Raw genomic sequence first — 25446 nt, forward strand, 5'->3', positions numbered from 1 at the left:
GGGAGGGGTATTTCAAGTGCATCATTCCGGTAGAAATTAATAAAAGAAAAAAAAAACGATTTTTACACAACTGAGTATGTAAAATATCAAAGAGACATTTAATTAGATCGGTGATCGTACAATTGCGTTCAAAAAGGAACGTGAAGGATCCTCGCGCGTGCAGCGGGGACAGGCGATTTCGTTTTTCATCGATCGCGAAATACGACTCTTCGATAATTATTTCCTTTTTTTTTTATATAATCCTCACATATCCTAATTATACACAAGATCAAAAGGAATATCTACGCTCTCCATTTCACAGAGGGTGAACAACAACACAATTTGCATAAAGAATAGATATATAATCGTGATTAAAAGTTGCGACTTTTTATCTCCAGGATTTCGTCGTACCTCCGAAGCTCTCGTGTTTCTTTCCTTTCGAGAAATTTCTTCGTCATTTCTCTTCCCGATTCGTGCTCGATTGTAGAAGGGCGCGGAGACTCGCGTTCTGAGCAAATAATGGCGCAGCTACCTACTGTCCTTGGCGAGAAGCTCGAACGTCTACTAAAATGTGTAGAGCATGTCTGTGTAGCATTTGTACCATAAAAAATTAAGCTTAAGTGATTTTTTTTATACACTATACAGAGCATCATAGTTTGTCGTAACGTCGCGCGTTTCAACGAATTTCTCTCTGTCACTCCTCTAACGCGCCACGTCTATAACTTCCCTCTCGCCGAACGGGCATCTTGCGTCGCTCTCCCTTGCCTCGCCTGGCGGCGCGTAATCACCGAGCAACATGCGAGGAACTCGCGAGCGATAACAACAGGAGGGTGTACAAATACGCAGTCGTTATGTTACAACACGTCCGCCCGCCGCGGTTAATGGCGGCGGTCAACTTCAAGTTCGGAGTTCTAAATCCGTGCGTGGCGGCACGTGAAAACGGGCGACGTCTCATTCCCCGCCCGAGACGCCCGAGACACAAATGTTTATCACGTCCCGCCACGTCGCCTCTTGAGTTTGATTCACTAGCGTCGACTGCGGCTCCGAGATGTCCGACGTGACTGGACTTAGCGGTGGACTAGGTGTCGCCGGCGCCTCCTCGGACCGATTGCGCTCCGTCGTCGTTGCCTCCGCCGCGGCGTCCTGCTCGGTTTCGCCGTCGGCGAGCGACGCTTCCGACTGCGCGGAGCTGGGAGCCTTCGACAGCTGGGAATCTTGTGCTCGCAATGATATAGAACTACCTTTATTGCTACTGCCATCCTCACCTGGAAACCAACGAAGACAGAAACGTTAGTATCGTAATAATCGGTCTGCACGATGCAACGAGTGCATTTTTACTCAGAAAAGTCGAAAACGTGCGCGTATTTTATTAAACCAAAATCAAAGCATTCGATATTCTTACAGTAAATGATACATTTTAAAAAGAATTACATATTTTACAAAGAAAAACTATATAAATTACATTTAAAAAAAAAAGAAAATAAACTTCTTATTAAGTTGAATTTATGAATTTAAATATGAAAAAACTTTCTGATCAACTGATAATATTTCAAAAGTTATAATTATAAATGGACCAAAGATAATTAATTATTGACCAAGAACGTGACGAAATGTTACTCACCACAAGGCCTAAGAACGAGGTAGAAGAGCAGGTCGGAGAGGGATATTATACCGATCACTTTGTCGTCATCGTCGATCACTACTAGCCTGTGAACCTGAAAACATACGTGACGAAAAATGTAATAATTTTAGCAATTTGAACGGGAAGATTATGCTCAATTTAAAGAAACGCTCCCGCTACCTCCGCTCTGACAATCCTTTCCATTATAGTGAACAACGTCTCATCTAATTTGCAACTCTGAACGCCTTCGAACCATTCATTGCGGTGCTCGTTTGCTTCCCGTAGCGAAACGTCCAGATTATTGTACGTCTTTTCCGCCGCTAAGTTCTGAAAGTATATTTAAGCGTTAGCGCGTAAAATATATACTACAATTTGTCGCGGACGACGATTTAAAAGAAAAAAAAAAAGTGTGACTTACAATGACATCAAACTTCGAATAGATGTTTACTAATTTCCCCTCGGAGTCGACGATCGGCAACGCTGAAACTCTCCTCTCCACGAATTTTTTCAACGCTAAAATTATGCTAGTCTCCTCCGTGGCTGTTTCTATATTCTCGAAAGTGCCTATCCTCAACTCTCTCAGCGTTTTGTTGGTGAAAGATGGTTTCGGTAACTCGTGGATCTGTCAAATTGCACAGACGAATTTTAAAAAAAGACAGATTCGCAGCAGAGTGTTATTTGCTTGTGGGAGAAGAGAGACACGCATACTCACATATAGGAAAAGAAACCTAAGTATTCGCTTATGCGTCAAGATATAAAGGACGTTTCCGGTGTCGGGATCTATCACAGGCAATCGGTGGATTCGGTTTTGTATTAAGGTCCTGATAGCCTCGTACAGCGACGCGTCCGGCCCGATGCTGACAAGCGGGTGGACCTGATCCTTCAGGACTTCTGAAAATTCAACAGTTTTCTAAATATAATTTCTCGGTAATACGTAAACGTAATGGCAAGCACATTTATCGTTACGTATCATCTGGCGGGGCACTCGGACGGACTATAGTTTAATTATTCTGTTCACGCGACAACCGAGACAACGTCTCTTTCTCCATTGAGAAGAGGGGAACTTACTTCTCCACGTATCTAGTTCGTGCTCTTCCAACTCGTCCATTGTCACCGACGGACTGGTGTAATACATCTGCAGTATCTTTATGAAGTCCGTTATAGTGAGCATGCCGACAAACTGCTGCCGGGAACTGTCCCACAACGGCGCGGCCCTCACCCCTGAAAATATCGTTATCATATCAAAACCAGCGCTCCTCGCGCAAGCGGGGAGCGAACGTAATCGGACGGAGGGGGCAAACTTACCATTATAGACGAGAGCGAAGAAGGCCTTTTTAACGAGTAGATGTGTGTCGAAGACGACCAGCTTGGCGCTGGTCGGTATTAGGTCGTAGCATTTGTGGAACTTGAAGAACTTGACGAAGATCTGCGACTCGTCCTCCTCTGAAAGCCCAAACAGTTCGCAGTAGAGAAGAGCCTTCTGATTTCGGCGAAGCATAATTTTTGTGGCGGTGTGCGGTTGTTAAAACTTATAATTTTTTAACTTCGTATCGAACGCACGAAATTTATATTATCCTGGCGCTCGCAAGTATAACGCGAATGTTTAATTAATAATCCGCAAATTGTCCGCCACTAACGAATTAAGAGTTTCACACTGTGATTCCGAGATATGAGCATACACATTCGAGAAAACGGCGTCACCCGGTTTTTCTCCACGATTTTTACGAAATTGGGGAAACACCTAAAAAAAAACTTCCAGCGAAATCACCTTTGTAGTCCATTTTAAGCACGAATGGCGAATGAAATTCTGTTAATACGCATTTTCCTTTGATAATGTAACACCGATCTCAATGGCCTAATTTGAAGTTCGAACGGGTTAACGATATTATACAACGCAGTAATGGAACTTGATTAAATGATCGATAAATTGCGATTAGGCATCTCTCGGAAGCACCGATTATACATCCGGAGAGAGAGAGAGAGAGAGAGAGAGAGAGAGAGAGAGAGAGAGAGACCATCCGAGAGAGACATCCGTGAAATATCATCGATAACGCTTGATATTTTAAAGTGCGATAGATAAAGAGGGCCGCGGATAATACTGTTGTAAGCAGATAAGAGCCATATTGTCGCTCGCCAGAAGTAATTGTAATACCACCGATGAATAATATCACGAGGAAAATGATAGAAAATTGCATCAGAAGAACAATGGAATTACAGCAGATGCATCACCTCTCTCTCCCATTAGTTACGTGACGTCGTGAGAAAAAAGGAGGAGCTTCCAACTTCTAAGAACTGAATCACACGCAAAATGGAAGATGTAAAATAACACGCGTTTAAATCTGTATAATCGATAGATTCAGATTGAAATTAATTATATTAATAACACGAGGAACATTAAGAACTGACAACGCGACTCGGTATTTCAATTATACCGAGAGAAGAAAGACGGAAACTATCGAGCGTAGTTTTTTTTTACACGCCGTCAAAGGAGACGCGTCTTGAAACGGTAACCAAGAGACAGGCACGATGATAATGACGACAGACTCTTCACATTTACAACGACAGACTCTTCACATTTACACAGCGATCACTCCGGCAAAATGTTCCGGCGATTCTTTCGGGAAATAGTGCTCTCGCAGATGTTGGCACTTGCGCGATCTGGGCCGTTAGACAGAACCGGGGAACACGACGACTGCGGTACTACGACTGACCGCAGGCGAAGGAAAACGCAGCGAGGAGTCACGGGGAACAGCTGGCGGCGAGCGAAGCGAGTTGAAAGTACCCGTCGCGCGCGTGTATGTGTATCGATGTGTTGGGCACGTACCCGGAACGAATCAGCATCAACCGCTCGAAACCTGCGGCGGTCTCTCTCTCTCTCTCTCCCTTTCCCATCGCGCGGAATATTTCACAACGCGCGGCGTTGTGCGTACAAATCGCGCATCGTTTGCCGAGACGCGATCCGTACACAAGAGAATCGCGCGACCGCGGGAGGTCGATTTCGCTCGCTTTTGTGATGGACGAGAAACACTCCGGTAGAGTATATAGGACGCCCCATTACGACGCGAAACTCGATCGAACTCGCCGACCTAGAACCGAGACAATATTGACACTTCGTATCCGCCGACCGCAAGTGTCGTCCCGACGAGATTCGGTCGATTAAATTAACTGAAACCGAATGGAATGCGAGAGAGCGACGTGAAATCTACGTTGATTGCGAATCGTAAATATGCAGGCACCCTGCGTTTACGATCGCGCGGGTATACCTCTGGAGAGGATCCAAGCGAGCTCGTCCTCGAGGGGCGGGTTCTCCACCTCGAACTCCTTGATCAGGTCCTTCGAGTACACGGGATCGTCGTCCTGGCACCACCAGGCGGCCGCGACCTGCCTTAAAGCGGCGCGCACGCTCTCCGAGTCCGAGTAGTAGTGCAAGGCCAGCATTATTATTCAACATCGCCGCGTCGATTCCCCGCGAATGGCACGGATAAACATCCCCCGATCGACGGAAATTCGCCCAAAATACCCGTCGTTCTCCTCCTACCCGAGGACGTGCTTTCTTCGGCAGTGGCTCTTCGCTCCTCCGGAAAAAGCGCGCACGACGCACGAGTTACTCGTGCTTCAACCTCCTCGGGCCTCACATTTCGGTAATCCTGTGACGTAAGTCGACACGAAGGGCCGAATCCTTTCCCAATTTATCAACGAATCTCGCCGGCAACTATCTCGATTCCTTCACCGATAGTCTTCCCCGCGTCGCCATCAGGATCCCCTCCCTCTTATGATTCACAACGACGGATCTCTTTGTCGCTCTTCCACGCAGATTTCCACGCGAAATCGTCAGCCTCGTCGCTGGCGAACACCACGACTGCCCAAGTCGATCCGTCGTCAATAGCTCGCTCTCCGCTCTGTCTCTCTCTTTCGCTCTCGCGCTGGTTGGTCTCTTCTTCCTTCTTCTCCTCCTCGTCGTGGTCGTCGTCGTCGTTAACCATCGTTGCCAAGAATAACCTTCGCTGATGCGTCTTGCCAAAAGAGCGAGGCGCGCCAAGTTTCGCATCGCTTCCTTACGTTAAAACGTTTGTTTTTTTTCTTTCTCTTTAAATCAAACGCCGCGACGTAGAAAGTTAGGCATAGATGGTCCGATAACAATGCTCGCTATTTTGTAGAATGTAGATTAATTATGCATCAATCGGAATGTCCAGCAAAAACCATTGAATCCTGGATCTTATACGATTTAACTGTCCTCGTATTCCTTTCATCGCAAGCCTTTCTCATCGAGGCGACACGTTACGCGCTGCCCTTTCGAATTTCATTTCCTCGCCGTCCTTCTTAGGACGGCGCGTGCCTACACGTGCGCTCGCGAACGCGACATTTAATCTTGAACGTGCTGCAATCGAAGGCGAGGTTTCCGATCGAATGGGTTCGCGCCGGACAAAGGTCGACAGGATCGACGAGCGTCACTGGACCCGTAATCCGTATATATAACGTTCGAAAGAGGTTCATAGGGATCAACAGGAAGCGAGAGAAAAAGAGAGTCCCCTCTCGCCACACATGTAATAATAAACTACTTATTATCGAACCCTGCAGCGGATTCTAGCCCCATGACCTAGACCTAGATATAGCGGAGAAGCGCGCCAGTGCGACGTAGAATGCGAAGCGCGCCGTAGTACGGCGGAGCCGTGTGAAGCTGTGTGTATCGCGAGAGACACTCCCCCTCTCTCTCTCTCTCTCGCTCTTAACGCCACAGCTGGCCTCCCGGGAGCCTCATCGATCGCCCACCCATACACTGGGACGCCGTCGGAAGACCTAGTGCCACGATTTCAAAAGGGGAAAGCCATAACAAGGCACGGCGAAAACACGTGGAGTTTCGCATCGTGCCGGGTTCCGCCTTCCCGTTTGTGTCGTATCGCGCGGCGTATCGTCTTCCTTCAATTAAAATACGGTAAACGCACACCGCCATCTATTCGAGAAAATTAATTGAGCGATGATATTATATCCAAAAGACGTGAACTTTATACGAGTACTGCAATTCTTGATTAAATTGAAGAGTGCGGGGAAAAGGGATGTCGCGAACGCGCAAATTCAAGGCTTTTTGCATCGTGAAATTGACCTCTTGGAATCCTCGGAGTCTTTGATCGACGTTAAATTTATAACAACGTCGAGCGTTTGATACTAAATCGATTCTTCCGATAAAGGGAAATTTCTCTTCTCTTGGCGCGCGCGCGCGCACCACATATACATTCTCACACACACGCAGGCACATATATACGCATCTCGTATAGACAGTCTCTATTCACTTTAATATTCAATCCTCCAAGATCAATATAATCCGAATTAACGTTTCAATTGCATGCGTATGTGAGAGAGCCTACGACTTAAAAGCTTACTTGTTTCGAGCTGATTACGAGCATTCACGTTAGGATTATTTCGAGTAGATTTTCCGCTCGATTGAATCGAGTTACACAAAGCCCGAGTAAGAGCGTGTAAGAGCGTCTTCTAATATCACTTCGAGTGATTTTCCAAAGGAAAATTAGTGTCGCAAGTAAAACTCACCAAGATCGGACAGTGAGACTTTCTCCAGGAAGGGATCCACCACCGGCAGCTGCAAATTAGAGAAAGAAATTAGCGAAATTACATTCCGGAGTGCAATCATTGAGATCGTCGTTACAGGCGATAACGATTTCCTTTACGAAAAGAAAAGGATCCGCTCGTTGAGTTCCTAATTATTGTCGTTAAAAGTCACAGTGTTTTCAATTAAATCTCAATTAAATCTCAAAATCGATCTCCCCTTCTTTCTCAAACAGGATATAAAAAAACATCACGTGTGCCGAAGTAATTGTATTTTTCTTTCATATCTTCAAGAAACTCTCTGTCGCGAGAAACGCACACTATTTCCTCCCTTCTGTCATCCCGCCTTTTCACGATCGAGGATTTACGGAGCATTTACGGCGAATCACGGAGGGCTCAGGAAGGTCGTCTCTAGAGAAAAGTAAGCGGGAGATGTACCAGAGTCCGTTTCAGCAAGGATCTCGGGCTGAAGGTGTGCCGTCTCTTGATCTTCGTGTACCAGCTCGTGAGGACACCGGAGCCGGTGGCGTGCGCCACGTCCGAGCTCTTGGCGATACCTCCGGTCGGCTCGCTCGTTTGACGTCGGAACAACATCCTCGCGCGCCGAGGACGGAGGACGCTATTCCAAACGAAACCCGGTCGGAGCTCCTTAGAGGACTCCCTCGGGGGAATCCCTCGGTGAAGAGAACGCGATGCGCTTTCCGTGCGACGTTCCACAGTTCTTATCGATCACAGCCCCGATCACGCATACCCTTTCTCATCCTCGACCTCGACCTTGTCCTTGCCCTCGTCCTTGTCGTCGTCGTCGTCGGCGCGCGTCCTTCCCGTTTGGGATCCGCGGCGCGGATGAAACTCGGCGACGTCCGACCGCGGCGGGCCGGCCGATCGACTTCTCTCCTCAACGCAGTTCGCAGCCGCTGGATCTCGCGTCTACGCGACGCCCGTGTTTACGTCGTCGCGACGAGCGAAGAAGGCACGGCGTTAACACGTCCTCGCTTAACACCTCCGCCGGTGTTACCCGCGAGCGCGCCGTCCGGGATATTTTCGACGGTGGCATAACTCTTTCGCGCCGGCTGCTGCTGCGTGCGGGGCACAGGATAGAGTGTGCGACTGGCCGCGGCACACCACACACCCGTCGGCTAATTGCGCTGCAAGCCTGCCAAGAATTCGCGGCTCTGTCAATAGTCGCGGAGTCGCGGCACCGATAGTCGCGCGGCGAACGTCTCCCCGAGCACAAGACCGAGGCGCGATGACGTAACGCAATTTAGAATCTCTCCTCGCCGCGGTATCCGCCGCGAGGTCCGCGCTTCCTTCCCGCTTTTTTTCGCGAGCGAATCGATCGAATCCCCGCCGTCTCCTATAAGTCAACTCGGAGGGATTAACCTTCAGAGGAGTTATTTTTTAAATCTTACAACTTCTTTCTCGAGCAGATGTATCGTAATTTAAAATATGATACTGCGTCATTATAGTTTCTTTCTTTTTTTGGAGTACCCTTCTGGTGAAGGGAATTATTTATGCCTTCAACCTTTCTTTCAGATTATATAACACAAGTTCTCTCTTGTTCTTTTTATACAGCTTCTTACTGTAATATCTAAATCACTTTTTTGCTTTTTAAATAAAATTGTATAAACACATATAAACGTAAACCATTTTTTTTCTTTGACGGTCCTCTAATGGTATCGATAATGACCGAGAATGCTTTTAGATCTAAACGTAAGCTCTAAATCACTTTTTCTGTTCTTTAAATAAAATTGTATAAACACATATAAACGTAAACCCGACTTTTTCTTTGACAATCCTCTAATGGCATCGATATCACCGAGAATGCTTTTAGATCTAATGTAATAAGTTCTATATCCAGTCTTTTGTCCCTTCTTCGCACGGTAGCCCTCTAAAGGTTAATCTCGCGAAGCGCGGAATTTATTAGAGACACGGTACACTTCGCGCGGGAAACGACCGCGGCGACGAGAGGAGTTTTCGCGGGGATCTATATGTAGTACGTGCTCGCGGGACCGCCGGCGACCGCGTTTTAATTCGCATCGATCGAGTCGACAGGGTTGACAGCACCGGGCCGGCCCACGCGATTTTATTAAACGCCGAGCGCCAGCATCTCAAGGAAAAATAACGACAACGAGCTCGACGACGGGCGGGGGTCTTCGTTGTGGATCACCGGTTCGGAAAGCGCCACAGCCCCGCTTTTTTCTTCCCTCCCCGTGACCGACCTGACGGCCGGCAGGGTCATCTTTTTCCAACTAGCGCGACCGCCGGGCGCTCATTCGATCCGCGCCAAGAATAGTAGAACGATAGATAGTACGACACACGTAACACAAGTGTAATAAACAAACGTGCGATAAAGGAGGCGCCAAGCACCTCTCTACATATCTCTCTCTCGCGCGCGCGCGCTATATTTATTACATCATCAATAAGACCTGGTATTCGGCGAAGCGGGCAAAGTTTACTCGTACATGGAAAGAACAATTTTGCTAAATCCAGATCTGAAAATAATTTTTGTTCAATAATCAAAATAATTCTGTGCAAGAGTCAAAATGATTACTAGAATATCAAAATCATTTTATAGAAATATTTATCAGTTTTAACACTCCAACAAATTATTTTTACGATTGAACAAAAAATTATTTTCAGATCTGTATTTAGCAAAATTTTTAGACCTTTTAACAAAATCGTTCTTTCCGCGTAGGAGAGGGCAAAAGAAAAAGAAACGAAAATCGAAGGTGGCACGGCGCGAAACCGTACCGCATGCCCGATCGAATCTAAAAATAGGACGACATTCGCGGTTTTCCTGCGCGGAAATTTAACCGACAGTGACCACTGGGATCACGCACGGAGTTTTTTCCCTCCCTTTTTCTCGCTCCTTTCTTCTTCGTTGGTCGCACTTGAGATTGATTCAGTCGGCGGCGCGGTTCGCCGCTTCGCCGAGCGCGACAACGCGGAGAAAACGACGCTGCAGGCGGGCGTCGTCAGCCCGACGACGTGGCTCGTTATCGTTATATGGGCGTGTGTAACGCGCGGGAATTTTTTTTGCAATAACGGGCGTAGGCGCGCGCGCGCGCTGCGGGACGACGAAGTTTCGATACAACGCGCCGCACTGGGACGCTGCGTTCGTCCGCAAGGCCGCCGCGGGAGATAAAAAAAGTGCACGTTGCGTGCGTCACACACGCACGCGAGATGGAGGAGGTGAAGAGGTGGAGGAGGAGGGACGACGTCGCGCGCGACACTCGACGCGGCAACTTGTTGACGCGGTTCGTCCACACGCGAGGAGTGTGAACCGGAGCGGAAACCGCCGCCGCCGCCGCCGTCGCCGCCTCGCCGGGAGGAGCGAATCGGGCTCGATTTGCAAAACGCGGAGCGCGCCGGTTTTAAGGATGCTTGATTTGGATTTATATAAACGAGACGCCCACGCGCCAGAATTCCGCGAGAATTTCCGCGACGCACGCCGACAGACGAGCCGAGTGGGCAGAGATGCGCGATCTCGCAATATGTAGAATGTGAAATTAACGAATTCCCCTCCTCCCTCCCTCTCCCCAATTGCTATGCAACATGAGTTCGATTTACAGTCACGAACTGCATGCGATTTAAAATTGTTAACGCAGCTCCAAATCGCACTTGTAATCTTGTATTCAACGAAGCATTTATTCATTAAATATATTTATAAAAAATAAAAGTTTTATGTAAATAAAATTCTTATACAGATGGTATATATTCTATTTGCTCCTTTTTAAAGAGACTTTTAAAAATTTTTTATACACGTTTCATTGTACATCTCGATCCTTTTATGATGTAAATCGTATAAAAATTTAGAATTACACGCCTTTCAAAACCGTATCTGCAACGTCAACGAAACGACACGCGATTTAAAATTACATTTACGATACAAAATCACGCACAATTTCAGTATAATAGAAACCGTGACACGATGTATATCACATTCACAGCGATTCTCAAGAAAGGATCACGATACACACTATTTTATAGATCGCACATCTCTAGCCGTTCGAGCTCGCCGTTAAAGATCCCCCGACGCAGATTATCGGGCCCGTCCGTCTCGTACGACGCGATTCGCGATACGCTCGCTAAATATTATTTCGGCGGTGCCCTCCCCTTCCTCCCGCCCTCGCGTCGCGCGTAAATAGAGATTACGCGCGCCGAGCCCGAGACACAAGGTTTCGTTATCTGTGAAAAACGTTTGCGCGCCGCGGACGCGATTATAGGGGATCGCCCGCGGGCGTGTATTATATTTAAACTGGCGATTCGTTCGCCAGATGTGGGAAAGATGTGTCGAATTACTTCGGGATCTTTCTGGGAAACAAACGCGCGGCGGCGGCGGCGACGGCGTCAATTAACTCCGCGCGCGTGAGGATGCCGAGACCTCGTCGTTCGTCTCTCGCGCGCGCGTCACCGCGGAAGGCGCGGCCAATATTCGCGAGTCGGCCAGATGGGCAACGCGCGGGGCGTCTATAAATATATAATTCTGAATCGCAATTGTTTGCAAACAGCCGGATCGCAGCCGGCACGTCCGCAGGCCGCGGGAAGCTGTCCGAAAACGAAGCTCCGCCGAGGAGCGCCTTCTTCTCTCCGCCGCGTGCGGACGAGCTCTCGCCAATATATCCGATCACCGTGTACGTGTACCTTCCATCGTCGAGTACCACACGCGCACACGTCTCGATCAAGAGAGCGCGAGGAGACGCGACCTCATCGGTCCCGGCGATAATTATGACGCAATAAAAGAAGTCCGTCTTCCGCATGCATGCGGAAAACCAGTTTTTCCCCACTCTCCTCCGGGGGGGACCCGGGAGAGGAGAGTCCGGGGAGGGGCGGGGGGATGAAACGGGGCGAAGCGGCTCGCGCTGGGTTATTTCGAGACGTTATCGCGATTGTTTTGATAATCTCGCACCCATTGCTCGGCGCGCCACGACCGACTGGCCGTGAAAGCGGTCGAGAGAGAGAGAGAGAGAGAGAGAGAGAGAGAGAGAGAGAGAGAGAGAGAGAGAAAGAGCGAGGGTGGTCAGGTCAGGGCCGCGCGCCCGCCCGCCGAAGGGACGTGCGCCCGCTCGCACTGCTCCGAAACCGCGCTCCGTATATATTCGCGCTCTATCTATCGCTGCGCTCCGCGCGCGCACACATGCACGTATACATGTACGCACACATGTTTTTCTAGCAACAAGTGTTTGCGCGCCGTCGACCCGTCGCCGTCACCGTCACCATTCGAGGGATCTCACCGGAGAGATTAAACTACGTCGTTAACTTCGCCCCGAGAAAAGTCCCTCCTACTCCGCCCCTCGGCAGACTCCGCCGCGTTTCCAACTTCCGACCGTGTCAACTGTGGATTAGTGGATATACTGACCCCTGGCTAAACACCGGCGGCCCTGCGCGTGATCCGCGGAAAAAAAACTCGTCGAGAGAACTCTCGTTGCCGCGGTCCCACGACGGGAACGGCAATTACAATCTCGATCGCACCCTCGCGGAAACGCGAGCACGGTTAATCGAGCACTATCGTCGCCGTCGTCGGCGCCGATCTCGCGCGAGAGAGTCGACCGATTTCTCGGACACGCTGCACGCACATTCTCGGTCCTCTCTCCCTCTCTCTCTTTCTCTCGCTCTCGCACGAGAGGGAGAGAAAGAGAGCAGGCGAGAGAACTCTTAGGGGGAAAAAAAAACGGTTTCACCAAGAGACGGAAGAGCTCGAGAGAGGTGACAGGCGCGAATTGCGGGCCGACTCTCCGCGACACGGTTGACGGTCTGTCTATTTCGGTAACGGTAATCAGCGCGGCGAGATCGCGATCCCGCCCGGATCACGGTCGAGGTCGATTGTAGGACCGACCTCTGTGAGGTCGCGAGGACTCCTCGTGGAGGGAAGAGAAAGAGAGACGACGAGAGGCACGAACGATGCGCGAACGCGGGACTCGCGACGGCCGGTCGTCGGCTTCCTCGAAGGCTGCCCGATAGCCGCCAGCCTCGGTAGCTCGTGCTCAACTGGATCACACCGTCCAGGCCGGCGCCCGACGACGGCTCGTCGCGGCTCCCGCGACACACGTTGTTGTGTATGAAATTTACGGCGCATCGCTCATGTGCGCGTAGAAACGGGGGAGGCGCGCGCGGACGCGAGCCGGCCGCCTCCTCCGCGGGCTCCTCTTCTCCTCGTCGGCGCCTCCGCCGTGACCCGAGCAATTAATTAAATTCGCCGCGCGAATTATCTCGGATAATTTTAAGTGTTCCTCCGCCGCCCCGTGGGAAGGGAAAGGGCCGGAGAACAGAGAGAGAGAGAAAGAGAGAAAGCGTCCTCGGACGACGTTGCTTCCTTAGGGAGAGGCACACGAGAGTCCGCGAGGACCGCGGAGATCGCGACGCTTTCGCATGTGTCTCGGCTATAGAATGTATCTGTCGCGGCAACCATTGCGCGACGAGATAAGGCCGTCGATAAGCGTTTAAATATGTACTTAGCGCATGCAACGGGAAGGTAAAAGTAAACGGAAGGAACGGAAAGAGGGAGAGGAGAGCCATGAGTCCTCTCGTAAATTTGCGTACCGCTTACGAGGAAGAACGAATAATATTGGAGCTAATATTTATTCCGCGCGCCAACGATTACTCTTCTCTATACGTGATCAGAATGATCCCCCGACAGAGATGCTGCTGCCCGAGAGACTATTTTCTCAGAAGCGAAGTGTCTATATGTATCTACTATGTATGTATGTTTTTTAGATTGCAATTCAATCGCATAAATTGTTCAAGCTTCTCGGGAACAGATAAGACGGGACATACTGAAGGGAGAGAAGTCGCGAGAGATGCAATAACACGGGTCCCGTTGCGAGTACGGGCGATCTCGCGCAGATAAATCATCAACGCGCGGTAAATTCGCTCGGAAAAGTACTCTAGTTTATCGTCGGCAGGAAGTTCCCTTATCGACGCTCTTAAATCTCAGATTTTTCTCCCTGCTGCAAGGTAAGGCAGATCACAACGCGCCGGGCATACCACGTGTGAACGTGGAATATTTACATATCAAATTCCGTAACACTGTGACTTTTAGCGTCGAATGTTTAATTCAGGCTATACGGCGAGGATGCAATCGATAATTTGACGATCCACTTACCCCCCGCGCGTCCCTGAAGAGTATGGCAGCGTGAACCGGATCCAGGCAAGCGTCGGACGCTCTGTGAGGTATCGCGGGCGCCCCGAGGGATAATCTCCGTGCCGTGGGATCCAATGAACTCCTCCTGTGCGCGCCTGAAACCGAGCGGGTTGTATATAGTCGAGTGACGTAAAGACAAAGGGAAATTTTACAAAGCAAATAATTCATCGTACATGTATTGCAATTAGAATATAATATACATAATAATGTAGAACTTTATATTATTATTTGCATCAAATTATGTATTATAATATGTGATACATAATACACTAGAAAACGATATAAAATTTGATTGCACGTAGAATCGCATCCCAGAACCTCGTACTGGTCGTCAATTTATAACAAAAAAAAAAAAAAAAAAAAAAAAATTTTGTTAAAAAGAAAATACATCGATGCAAAAAAAATAAGCTCGTCGATGTTCTTCTTGTCATCCTGTATAATTAAGATAAGGACCGCTGAAAAATGAATACCTTACTTCAGACTTTATACCAGACTTATCAAAAATGTGATATCTCGTAAAATATTCAATTCTCGTCGCGTCCTCATTTTGATACTTTTTCATGTAGAATGATGAAAAGAGAATATTACAGATAATATACTTTTTTCTTCGCAATCTGCGAAGAAAAAAAATATGTTGTCCGTAGAGAAATGTATAGAAGGGAGAAGTGATTCCCTCCTGAAGTGGTCCTTCGTGAAATAAAAATATTTCCTCAATATTTAATATTTTCATCAGTATGAAAAGAATGGCTTTGCCGAAGTATCGAAATTTTAACTAAATATAGATCTGAGAATAACTTTGTTGGACCACGTCAAAATGATTACGTAGAGCGCTCTAGAACTGGCTGCTAAACTGTCGAAACTTTTCGTATATAGCATCGCTCGCACCGCTCGAGTTTCCTAACACTAACTATTTTGATGATCTACACAAAATTATTTCCCGTATCTAGCTAAATTTCTAGACACTTCAGCAAAACCGGCGTTATACGTTCCGCGCGCGCAACAATCGTATTTGTCAAGTTCAATTCAATCGGCGGTCCCGGTCGTGTCACATCACCACACACGTGTTTCTATCATTGTAAACAGTTCTAATTGGCTGCAATTAATCCAATCGTCTTGGGTTTCGGGCCGTAATAGTCCCCAGTGTAACGTTAGACAATCCATCGCGCGGACGCACGAAATTTGTCATGGTGATTATTATTACGTAAAACGTGACTCGTCATTTACATTCCCAATACCGCGCCCGGTGAAGAAATACGATCGAGACTGAGTCGCGTTCGCGTCCGGTGTATCTCTTTACTGACTGAATGGGATGGTATATGGATCGAATGTCGCGAAGCCCACACCGCGACGCGTCCCCTTTCGACACTCGTGCCGATTTCAATCGGCAACGCGATTTCACGCAATTATTCACTCTTCACAGCCTCCCGCCGGTCAATTTGTCGTTTTCCGAGGAAAATTATGTAAGAACATATCTGTTTGCGATGAATGCAAATATATAGCGTTTAGAATAGCCGGAACGAGTATTAATTTATGTCCATGTAAATGAGAGTTATCTGCATGTTGCAAAAAGAAAAAAGAAAAAGAAAAAAAGCGTTGCTTGAACTAAGCGTTACGTAATCGGCATTTATCCGAGTCACCGGTTTCTCGAGTCCATATGAAGAAAAAAAAAAGGTTTTTCTCCCGCGTGATATCATCCGGCCGTTTTCTTTCAAAGTGTAATCACCTGAGGAAACGCGGCGCGGACTCGCGACTTCTCCGTTCTTCGCGTTCGCCAATAAACGCGAGGCGTTCAATAAAGATCGACACACGACGCGCATCCGTCACCGCCCGACGAGACACCGTTCGTCAAAGGTTGTCGATATGACGCAATAAATGCGCGTCTCGTATAAGTGGAACGAGATCGAAATCGGAGCCACCGGGGCCCCGCCTGCGGAGGGACGTCGCCTTCGCGGCTTCGGTCCCTCCGTGCAGTGGATCTTGGAATTTTATTTCTCTCCCCCTCTCTCTCTCTCTCTCTCTCTCTCTCTCTCTCTCTCGACGCGAAGGCCGTTTGCGGCACGTTTCTACGATTAAATCCGCTTCCTCAGCGCGAGACGTCCCGAGCCGCGATATCCCGAGCGCGCTTTATCGGCGCGCGGTGTTTATTTCACGAGCGCGTTTCGCGATACGCGAGCGGCTCTCTCGCAAGAGCGAGGCGGATGTTAGCCAGACGCGCGTTTTGCGAATCGGTATATAGTTCGAATCGTCGCGACAAGATTTTTCGCGATCGCGCGTACAAATCAATCTGCAAAATCGGCAAGTTCTCTTCCCATCGCCTCCTTTTTACGAGGCGTAAAAAAAATGATTTCTATAATTAATTCTTATCAAATTTATAACAGTGCATCTTGTGAGATTTTCCGTGACCTTTGTTGCGACACGTAAATGATTAATGAACGACGGGATAAACGTGTTCGCTCCGCTCGCGGAAAATGTCAACTTGTGAAAGATCAATTGACGTTGGTCGTTCCCAAAGGGGGAAGGAAAGGGGGAGGGGGGAAAAACTGTTAGACAAAGCCAGTCCTGGAGGAGAACGCGACAGATCGAGGGGAATAACAATGTATACAATTTCCATTTTGTTACCTCGATTCGAAATTGAGTTATTTATGACGGCCACACCACCAGGAAAACAGCTCTATCGAGAGACACCCCGGGGTTTCTTTTTATAAATAAATACTAAGGATTAATAATGAGCCCGTTATACACAGCCCGTCGCAATTGTCATTTGCGGTAATATAACGCGATCGGGTCAAGGCAAGCCGCCACCACCAATAATCACCGAGCTTCATGAAGGCCGAGCTTGCGGGATGTAAGTGAATCGGGTGACCGTAAGCAAAAAATAGAATCGTTCGCGAAGATCGCGAGGAAACTGCTAGAGATGGTAATCGGGGGAGGAAGGGGGGAGAAGAAAAAAAAAGGAATTACGTCGCGCTAATATATACACGATATATACACGCCAGGCAGAAAAAGCGCCTCTTCTTTTGTCTCTCTTAAATACATTCACATTTAAGTGCAATCGGATATACGACCGTTTTTGTAGAGATCGACGCAAAAAAGTGTGCATCGCGCACACAAGTTCCGTAAGTAAATCCTCCAATTAAAGATTCGCGACGCGAGTTCTCGCTAAGAATATCCGCGATGAAGTGTAATACACCGCGCGGGTAGATACAGATTAACTCGCGCGGCTACAACAGGCGCCGCATTCTCGGTCCATATACAATGCGATTACAAGATTAATTGTTCCGATTAAACATTCGTCCGTGGCCGCGGCGCGTCTCACCGTTCCGGCCGTTTATTTGCGACGTTCGCCGCGCGCGTTACGTCGCGTCTGAATTGGCGTCGCGTATATAAATTGGCGTACATACCCCGGCGGGAGCGTGCGTGTAACAGAAACAATATCGTATACGCGGACGGCCAATTTAGCGACACGCGAGAGAAATTTCCGCACGCGCCCGGCGCGTACGTGGCCGGTACGAAAACACATTGCGCAACAGCAGCCGTATACGCGGCCGGAAAGTCGAAATAGCGTCTCGATCCCGCTCAAGAGAGATTAATTGCGGATTACCCACGCATTGATCCGTGTTTTTCCCTCCCCCTCCTCCGACTCTCATCTCTTTTCTTCCCGAGCACTTGAACCGAAGCGGTCAAAACGACCGGTTTCTAATTTCTCATATAAATAACGGTACTTTAGTTGTTTGTCCGATTTTTGTTACGACATGCAAGTGATTGATTGATCAATTTATTTGCTCCCTTTAAAAAAAAAACCTATATTTAAGTAGTAGAAATAAATACGTGCTAAGTGTATGTGAGCAGTTAAACAATGCTGTGCGTATCGAACAAGTAACTCATTTTCACGACATCGAAATGTATGTTGTACGTCATAATAATGTGTTCTTCTCGAAATACTCCTCTTTCTACGTCGTTAAAAAAATCCATCTTGGCAAATAAGGCACTGCGAGTCTCGACAGACTCGCGATTCTTGTGCTACGCAAAAGTTATATTTGCCTAGGAGGAACGGCGCGGTTCACCGAGGAGGGACGAGACCGTCGCGCGCATCGGCGTCGGGGATTCGCGTTCGCTCGCGTTACCTTGCCTGAGTATGCTCTCGTAGATCCTGTAGGTAGTCTCGCAGTCGGACTCTTGCGGCGCGCCGCCGGCAGCGGCGGCGGCGGCGGCGGGCTGATGCCTGGCGCCGCCGTCCAGGCTCTGACTCCTGTTCCGGAAGTCCTGGCTCCACCGTTTCTTCGGGCTCTCGCTGCTCTCGCTCTGCCGCCTGATGTGTCCCAGCCGCCGGCCGAAGTGCCGTATCATCTCCTGTATGCTGTGGTGATGATGCGGCTTCTCGTGCTCGTTGGTCGGGCTGGGCGACGTCGGCGACGCCTTACCGGTGCTCGCCGCCCGAGCATGGTGGTAGTGATGGTAGTGGTGAAGGGGATGATGGTGGATGTTACCGTGGATCGTGTGGTACACGGACGGCTGATGATTGGACACGTTCGAGCCGTAGGACGAGCCGTAGGACGACGAGCCGTACGAGTACGCGGAGCTCACCGAGCCGCGGGACACGTGCCGCTCGTGCAGATAAAGCCTGCCGCCGCTGCCATCGTGGTGGTGTTGTTGCGGCTGCTGCTGCTGTTGCTTCTGGTTCAACAGCTCCTGCAGGAACCTCGTGTCCTGATTGCGGATGTCCGACGACGCGGAGGAGGAGGAGATGGTGCTTCTCGTGTCACCGCCGCCATTCTCGGTGCCGTGATGATGGTGGGACAATAGGTGGCTTATTCCATGCATCTCTCACGAGACGGGACGATGTATCGCGCGAACAATGACTCTGATATCACCCACCCGTTGCGGAAGAAGCGGCCCGCTTCAAGTTCCGGAGCCGTTCATCGGCGCTGCGCGGAGAGAAGTCGGCGGGCGGAGGAGGATGGGGGAGTGGCGCGGAATCTGCGGAAGAACCGGCGTTCACCAGGCAATTTTCTCGCTGCCGCGCGGCAACGTAAATGTAACCGCCGTTTAATAGACACACGCGCGGCAACATCTCGCCGTTTCATCGATCGTTAAACCTTCGCGAGACGATCCGGCGCGGCGTGGAATAACGACCCTCGCGTTTCGTCCGTTCGCATTATATGTATATACATCACGGATCGTTTCCGCTTCCGTAATAATGTAAACCGTAAGCGAATCTTGGCGTTTGGCTTTGAGATTTTAACGAGACGCTCGAGAGGGACGAAGCAGATGAAAGTGCGCTACGTGTTGTCTTGCGTAACTGACATCTAATAAAAAAAAAATCTGCATTCCATTTAGCAACTTTGACCGCCGCACGGATTTTTGTAATCGATCTCCCGGTGTCACGCTATTATTTTTTTTTATATCGTCATTTTAAGTAAATTTTTTCACATTGAAACATTTTCCGACATAAAAATATTCTTTTTTTAAATCAAAGTTTTCGGTAAAGAATTGATATATCTCTTCAAAATTTACATTATAGCATATTAAATCATTGCAAAATATTCTCAATTTATATGCAGATTGTAAGTAGGAAATGTGTGTTAAATTAACATTAAAATTGGCACGGCGCGACGCTTTGAAACTCAACATAGGTGTGTATCCAAGTGGATACACACGGCAGTCAAAGTGTTAATAATTTTCACGCTTCATACTTCATACTTTATACTTCATATTTGTCGGGCGATTGTTTATTTTGCGAACAAACGTGGGTAAAAACAGCTATTTGCATACTCTATTTTTCTTGCGGGCCGCGAAGCGGGAAGAAAAGAAGTAAAAAAAAAAAGTTACAGAACCGCTGTATTATTCGACAACAGCATCATTTGTGCGCGCGAGTGAAAAGAACGTGAATGCGGTACCATGCGACAATATTTTTCTACATGAAATTACTCCAAAAAACAAAGGAGGTGCAATAAACGCCTCTTCTCGTTCGCTGCACGTACGACGAGACGTTTACTCGCGAAGCTCGACGCTACCGATTCTATAATACGCCAATGATTTCTATCTACGCGAAAGTCGCGCGAGGAGGAGGAGGGAACCGGTCGCGTATATTGCGTATTCAATCTGACAGGAAGAAACAGGAGGCCACGTCCGCGATGCCAATTAAATTCTGGCAGAGTTAACAAACTTTTAATAAACTCGGAAAGAAACGGACGGCAACTCGCTCGTGACGAACGTTTTCGCGGAACGGAACATTTAGAGACTCATTATTAGCCGCGTTCCGTTAAAACCATTCCAGAAATGCGACGTCCGAGAAAAATAGCTCGAGTGCGTAACGATAACGATGTATCATCATAACAACGTAAATTTTCCAACGAGCTCTCTCTCTCTCTCTCTCTTTTTCTCAGTTTCTCTCTATTTCGTTAGAGTGTGATTCAACGATATTATGTCATGATAATCACGTTGCGTAAACGCAGCGTCCACACATAACGCAAAAAGACATTCCACGTCAAAAAGAATTCCTCAAAGGAAAGTCAGACGGAGTAATACGTCGAGTGCGAGCGCGGCACGAGAAAATTAGGATTCAGAAGGAAACGTTTATGAGAGAGACACGGAGAGACTGATTGCGTGATTAGCGGAAGCAGTCAGTGCCGGCACCAATTATTAAAGAGCCGTGGAACGACTCTTTGCCGCGTATCATGCGACCGTCATCACCGGTTAGCACGCGTTACACCACCGTCAGAGAGAGAAAGAGAGACAACAAGCGAGTGAGTTCCCTCTCGCATAAAGGATTCTGCCCGGCTGAGGCTCGTTCTACAACTTCATATGTCGGATCGCTGTAAGAATTGATCAATCACAATCGAGTATTCTCTTTACATTCAACTGTGATTAGTCAATTCTTACGATACGACGTCCGATGTATTGTAAGAACGAGCCTGAAGCTTACTCTACAGTCTACAACGGCCGTAAACAGTAAGAATTATCCTATCACAGTCGACTATAATTGGTCAATTTTTACCGCTTAGGGCTATTGTAGAATAGGCTGAACAGAGCGGACTCCGTATAACTCGACTCCGACTATGCTTGCGCATATAAAACCGTGCTGCCCCGATTTCTAGAAACGGGTCGCCGAAACGGAGAATTTCGAGGTCGAGGGTGAGGAACTGGGTCGTATCGATCCAACGGCCGCCGGCCCTCCGGCCGCCCGAGAGAGGGTCGCGCGTACACAAAGAAACCGTAGCTTCCGACGGGAGAGTTGCGTATCGACGGCCGGTCCGATGTATCGAAGTCCCCCGCGAGAGAGTCCAATTAGAACGGGAAACTTGCGAGATGACAAAAGGACGTGCTTCGAGTGTCCCGTAATTAAAATTGGATAAAAAAAAAACCCGGCACGAACGTCGCACAAACTGTCGACTCACGGTGGCTCTCGTTGCGCATCGGCTATAAGGGGATACGTCACGTTTATCTCGTTAAAACGGCGACATTAATATCAGTTTTTCGCAGACTGGCGACGATAAGCGGGACGTCCGAGAGGAGCGGCGGCGAACGAAAACGAACATTCGACGCGAGAATAACGTCCAGAGGCCACAGTCCTGGCAACCTTGACGCTAGTTCAGTCAGACTTCCTCAAAACCAATCCCGACCGATACCTATACACGTGGTCTTCGCAGGCCGCAGACACACTCGTGTATCACGTACGTGCCGTTTGTATGCAAATGCGACGTAATACGCGACTTGGATTAAAAATTTGTAAACCAACGGACTCCTCTTTAAAAGAGGTATTGTACACACATCACGATATAAAATTCACGTAAACGGATGATTCACTTCCCACGTTCTCGCGCGAATGTAATATAAAACTTTTTTTATTATCGACGGGAGATCGGAAAAATATCTCTGCTATTTTTCGAGCGACAAATATATCCCCCGGTGAATCGGTTGAAAAGTGACGGAGTAATTCCCTTTTTCTCTCTCTCTCTCTCTTTCTCTCCCCTCGATGAGAAGATTAATTTCCCTGCGATCGGTCTATTATACGACTAGCGTATTCAAAATGCATGGAACTACGAAGTTTCCAAATATAAAATATTAAAATATGAGAGGCTCGTGAGATAATATAGCGTACTGTATTGTACGAAGACCTTGAAGTAAGGAAGACCGCGTAGCGTATCGGTATATCTCTCGCGAACGAAGCGCAATTTAATTCAATTTAGCAAACGCCCGTGAAGCTTGGCACAACAAATCCGCGGGCATTACTCGGCCTACCGCTAGAAATCTACCGAAAATTAAGGATAATTACTCGTTCACTTTGATACAGCTTGTTAACGCTTCGGCCGTCAAGGAGATTTCGACATTGCGATCCGAATAAGTCTAGTGTGTATTTCTATATTTTATTGTTCTCTTAAATGTCCTGAGATAATTTATATTCCTTCAGTAATGTCTTAAATTAATAAAATCCTTCTTATCCGTTTCTATCTGTTTTCATCAGATTAACTTTAATCGCAATTTAATTTACTCTCTCTCTCTCTCTCTCTCTCTCTCTCTCTCTCTCTCTCTCTCCATTTTTTTCTAATTATTATAATTAAAGAGTAAATTCTAGTTCGTAGAATTTACTCTTTTCATCTCTTTCTAATTCTCTAAGAATTAAAAAAACAGATATAAATTCTCTAAGAATTAACAAAAGATAAAAAGATTAAATTGAACAGAGGTTAAAGCTAGTCTACATTGGTTACATTACAAAAATGGACATTGATCGGATAAATAAAACTGTCAATCCACAAACAAGTAATAGAGGGGGGGGGGGAGGAAGGAGGAGGCGTGCGAATTTTACACGTCGAATACGGATGACTTGGCAGTGTCAAAGTGTTAAGTCGTCGAATCATAGGTACTAACGCATACCTAATATATTAAATACGAATTGTTTGTACACTTCACATAGTGACGTAATTGTTTTCCGAGTTCAAGGAGAATCGCGATACGAGAGGCACGTACCACCGAGTAACCGAGATTTCTTTCTTGCACGAGGATAGAGGCACGTCTACCACAACGGCGTGCTTTTAGCTCGATATACGTCGAACGCGCTACGTGCCTCGCCGATAGAAAAACTTACAGCGATAATATTTTCATTTGCTTCGCGAGATTAAAAATTTCCGGGCGGAATGCGGCGCGCGTTTTTAAAGGCGTAAGTCTCTTATATCCGGCACAATCGATTATAAAAAGTATATACGCGCATCGCATACGCGGACGTGCGGGGATGAGCGGGGGAGTGAAACGATGATTAATAATTATTTCGCTTCCTTTTGTATATCCGGTAATTGTAAAATAATTCGCCGTTGCTGCGTTATCGTTACTCGTTATCACGTTAATGTTAAACTACGATCCTGCACAAGGTGAATCACGAGGAAAAAAAGTCGCGAAAAACTACATTTTTTTTTTATCCCGATACGAATGACGAGCAATCGATGAAAGACAGGTTACGCAAGAGAAACGTGGATGTCCCGACGTCTCTTTGTCGCACTGCCTCGGATTCTTTTTCGCCCCGGTATGGTTGACGATTCGCCGGTCTAAATGCGACGCGACGCGACACGCCGAGAGGCGCGAGGGAGAGAGGGAGAACGGATTGATCTCTCACTCTCTGAAAAATTCATCACGATACGCGACGCACGCCCGCGGTGTGTTTACTCCGCCGCGAGTTTAAAGCCATCGCTCGCCCGCTCGCCACCGCGCGCCGCCGAGTCGTTATCGAAGTCGCATTCTTATCGTGCGTCGAACGCGCGCGATTACGATGGAAATGCGAGTCGCGAGAAGAAGAGGAAAAGAAAATGTGGGAAAGAGGAAAAGAGAAAACGAGACGAAAAACGCGCGCGGCCGACAAAGTTGCGGTGAAATCTCGCTCGTCAGACTTTGGACCGCGATTTTTCTTTATTTTAATAGCAAATATCTTTCTATACGTATTTTCAAGGTTTGCCATAAAATGTTACGTAAGCTTTATCTCTTTCTCTCCGCGTTTTTTTTTTCACGGGCGTTCAGTGCTTGTCAAATTGTCAATACGAACGAGAGACCGCTTCGACGGCCCGGTGCGGCGTGACGCGACGCGCGGCGTTTCCGGTTTCCAAACATGGAACAATCGATGCGCGAATCTCTCCCGGAGACCGGTTTCTCCTCAAGGCCGACGAAGACCCTCACGGCCTCTGTGCATCGACACGCCGATAGAATCGGAGCCACACGCGACGAACTTGTTTCCCCGTATCGTTCCCTCGTCGCGTCGCGCGGCCCGGTGTGCGAGAGAGCGCGCGTTTACATGTATGCGCGCGGGCGCGCGCGAGCGCTCATATTACGCCTCTCTAATACGTAAAAAGGGATGACCTTCCTCCTCCCTCCCGGCGACCTATATCACCGAAAGCGGCGTCGGCGGCGTCGGTGACGGCCGGGCGAAAACGAAAGGAGGTTTTTTTTAATTACGTCCCCGAGGACGTCAGCTATTCCCGCCCGCTTTCCCGCCTCATCCTCTCCCTTCGTTGTCCCTTTAACACGCTCGATATGGCGAACGCGAACGCCTCGTTCGGAGGCGAGGGCGGCGAGAACGAGTATACCATCGCGCGACGAGGGCGACCCGAGATGACGCTCGGGAACAACGTAGTTAACGCGGGGAGAGGCTCCGGGTGACTCACAATCAAGTTCCCCGAGCGATAAAATTCGCGGACGCGCTCTGCGATCTGGTTGCGTAATAACGCGATGAAAACAATGTGGGAGAGATGAAAGAAAAAAAAAAACAGATGAGGAATGCCGAATGCCGATGGGAGATACCGGGGCCCCGAGAGCATCCGCGAGCGTTTCTCTCTTTCTCTCGTCTCTTCCCGCGTCGTTGGCATTCCCAGAATGGACTTTACGCTCGACACTCCGTTTAAGGTGACGATAACGAGAAGGCGATAAACCGCGCCGCGCCGGCCGAAGTAAGGAGACGAGAGGAGTACTTACGAAAGACGATGTGAATATTATCCGCTTTTCTCTACCTTTTTTTTTTCTTTCCTTCTTTCGCTCTCGCGGGTACGCGATTTTTTCGACGGACACGTGAGAGAGGAAGAGGCTCTCGCACGTCTCGCACCCTCGCACGGTTCTGCGCGAGCGTGCGAGAGGACGATCTTCTCTTCTCGCTCACGATAAGCGG

General features: G+C 48.3%; 1 protein-coding gene across 1 annotated transcript in view; it reads right to left on the bottom strand.

Moving 5' to 3' along the window:
- Positions 1-71: 71 nt before the first annotated feature.
- Positions 72-25446, bottom strand: part of LOC105448941 (flocculation protein FLO11) — a 49267-nt gene continuing 23892 nt past the window's right edge. Inside the window, exons 8-16 of the mRNA XM_011687836.1 lie at positions 14265-14398; positions 7145-7193; positions 2906-3043; positions 2669-2821; positions 2313-2491; positions 2019-2222; positions 1781-1927; positions 1601-1694; positions 72-1244 (exon numbers count right to left, since the gene is read on the bottom strand). Coding sequence (XP_011686138.1) covers positions 931-1244; positions 1601-1694; positions 1781-1927; positions 2019-2222; positions 2313-2491; positions 2669-2821; positions 2906-3043; positions 7145-7193; positions 14265-14398 — 1412 coding nt within the window. The 3' untranslated portion in view covers positions 72-930. The remainder of the gene's footprint in view (positions 1245-1600; positions 1695-1780; positions 1928-2018; positions 2223-2312; positions 2492-2668; positions 2822-2905; positions 3044-7144; positions 7194-14264; positions 14399-25446) is intronic.

Source organism: Wasmannia auropunctata, unplaced genomic scaffold, assembly GCF_000956235.1.
Source record: "Wasmannia auropunctata unplaced genomic scaffold, wasmannia.A_1.0 LD336078.1, whole genome shotgun sequence".
Lineage (NCBI taxonomy): Eukaryota > Metazoa > Arthropoda > Insecta > Hymenoptera > Formicidae > Wasmannia > Wasmannia auropunctata.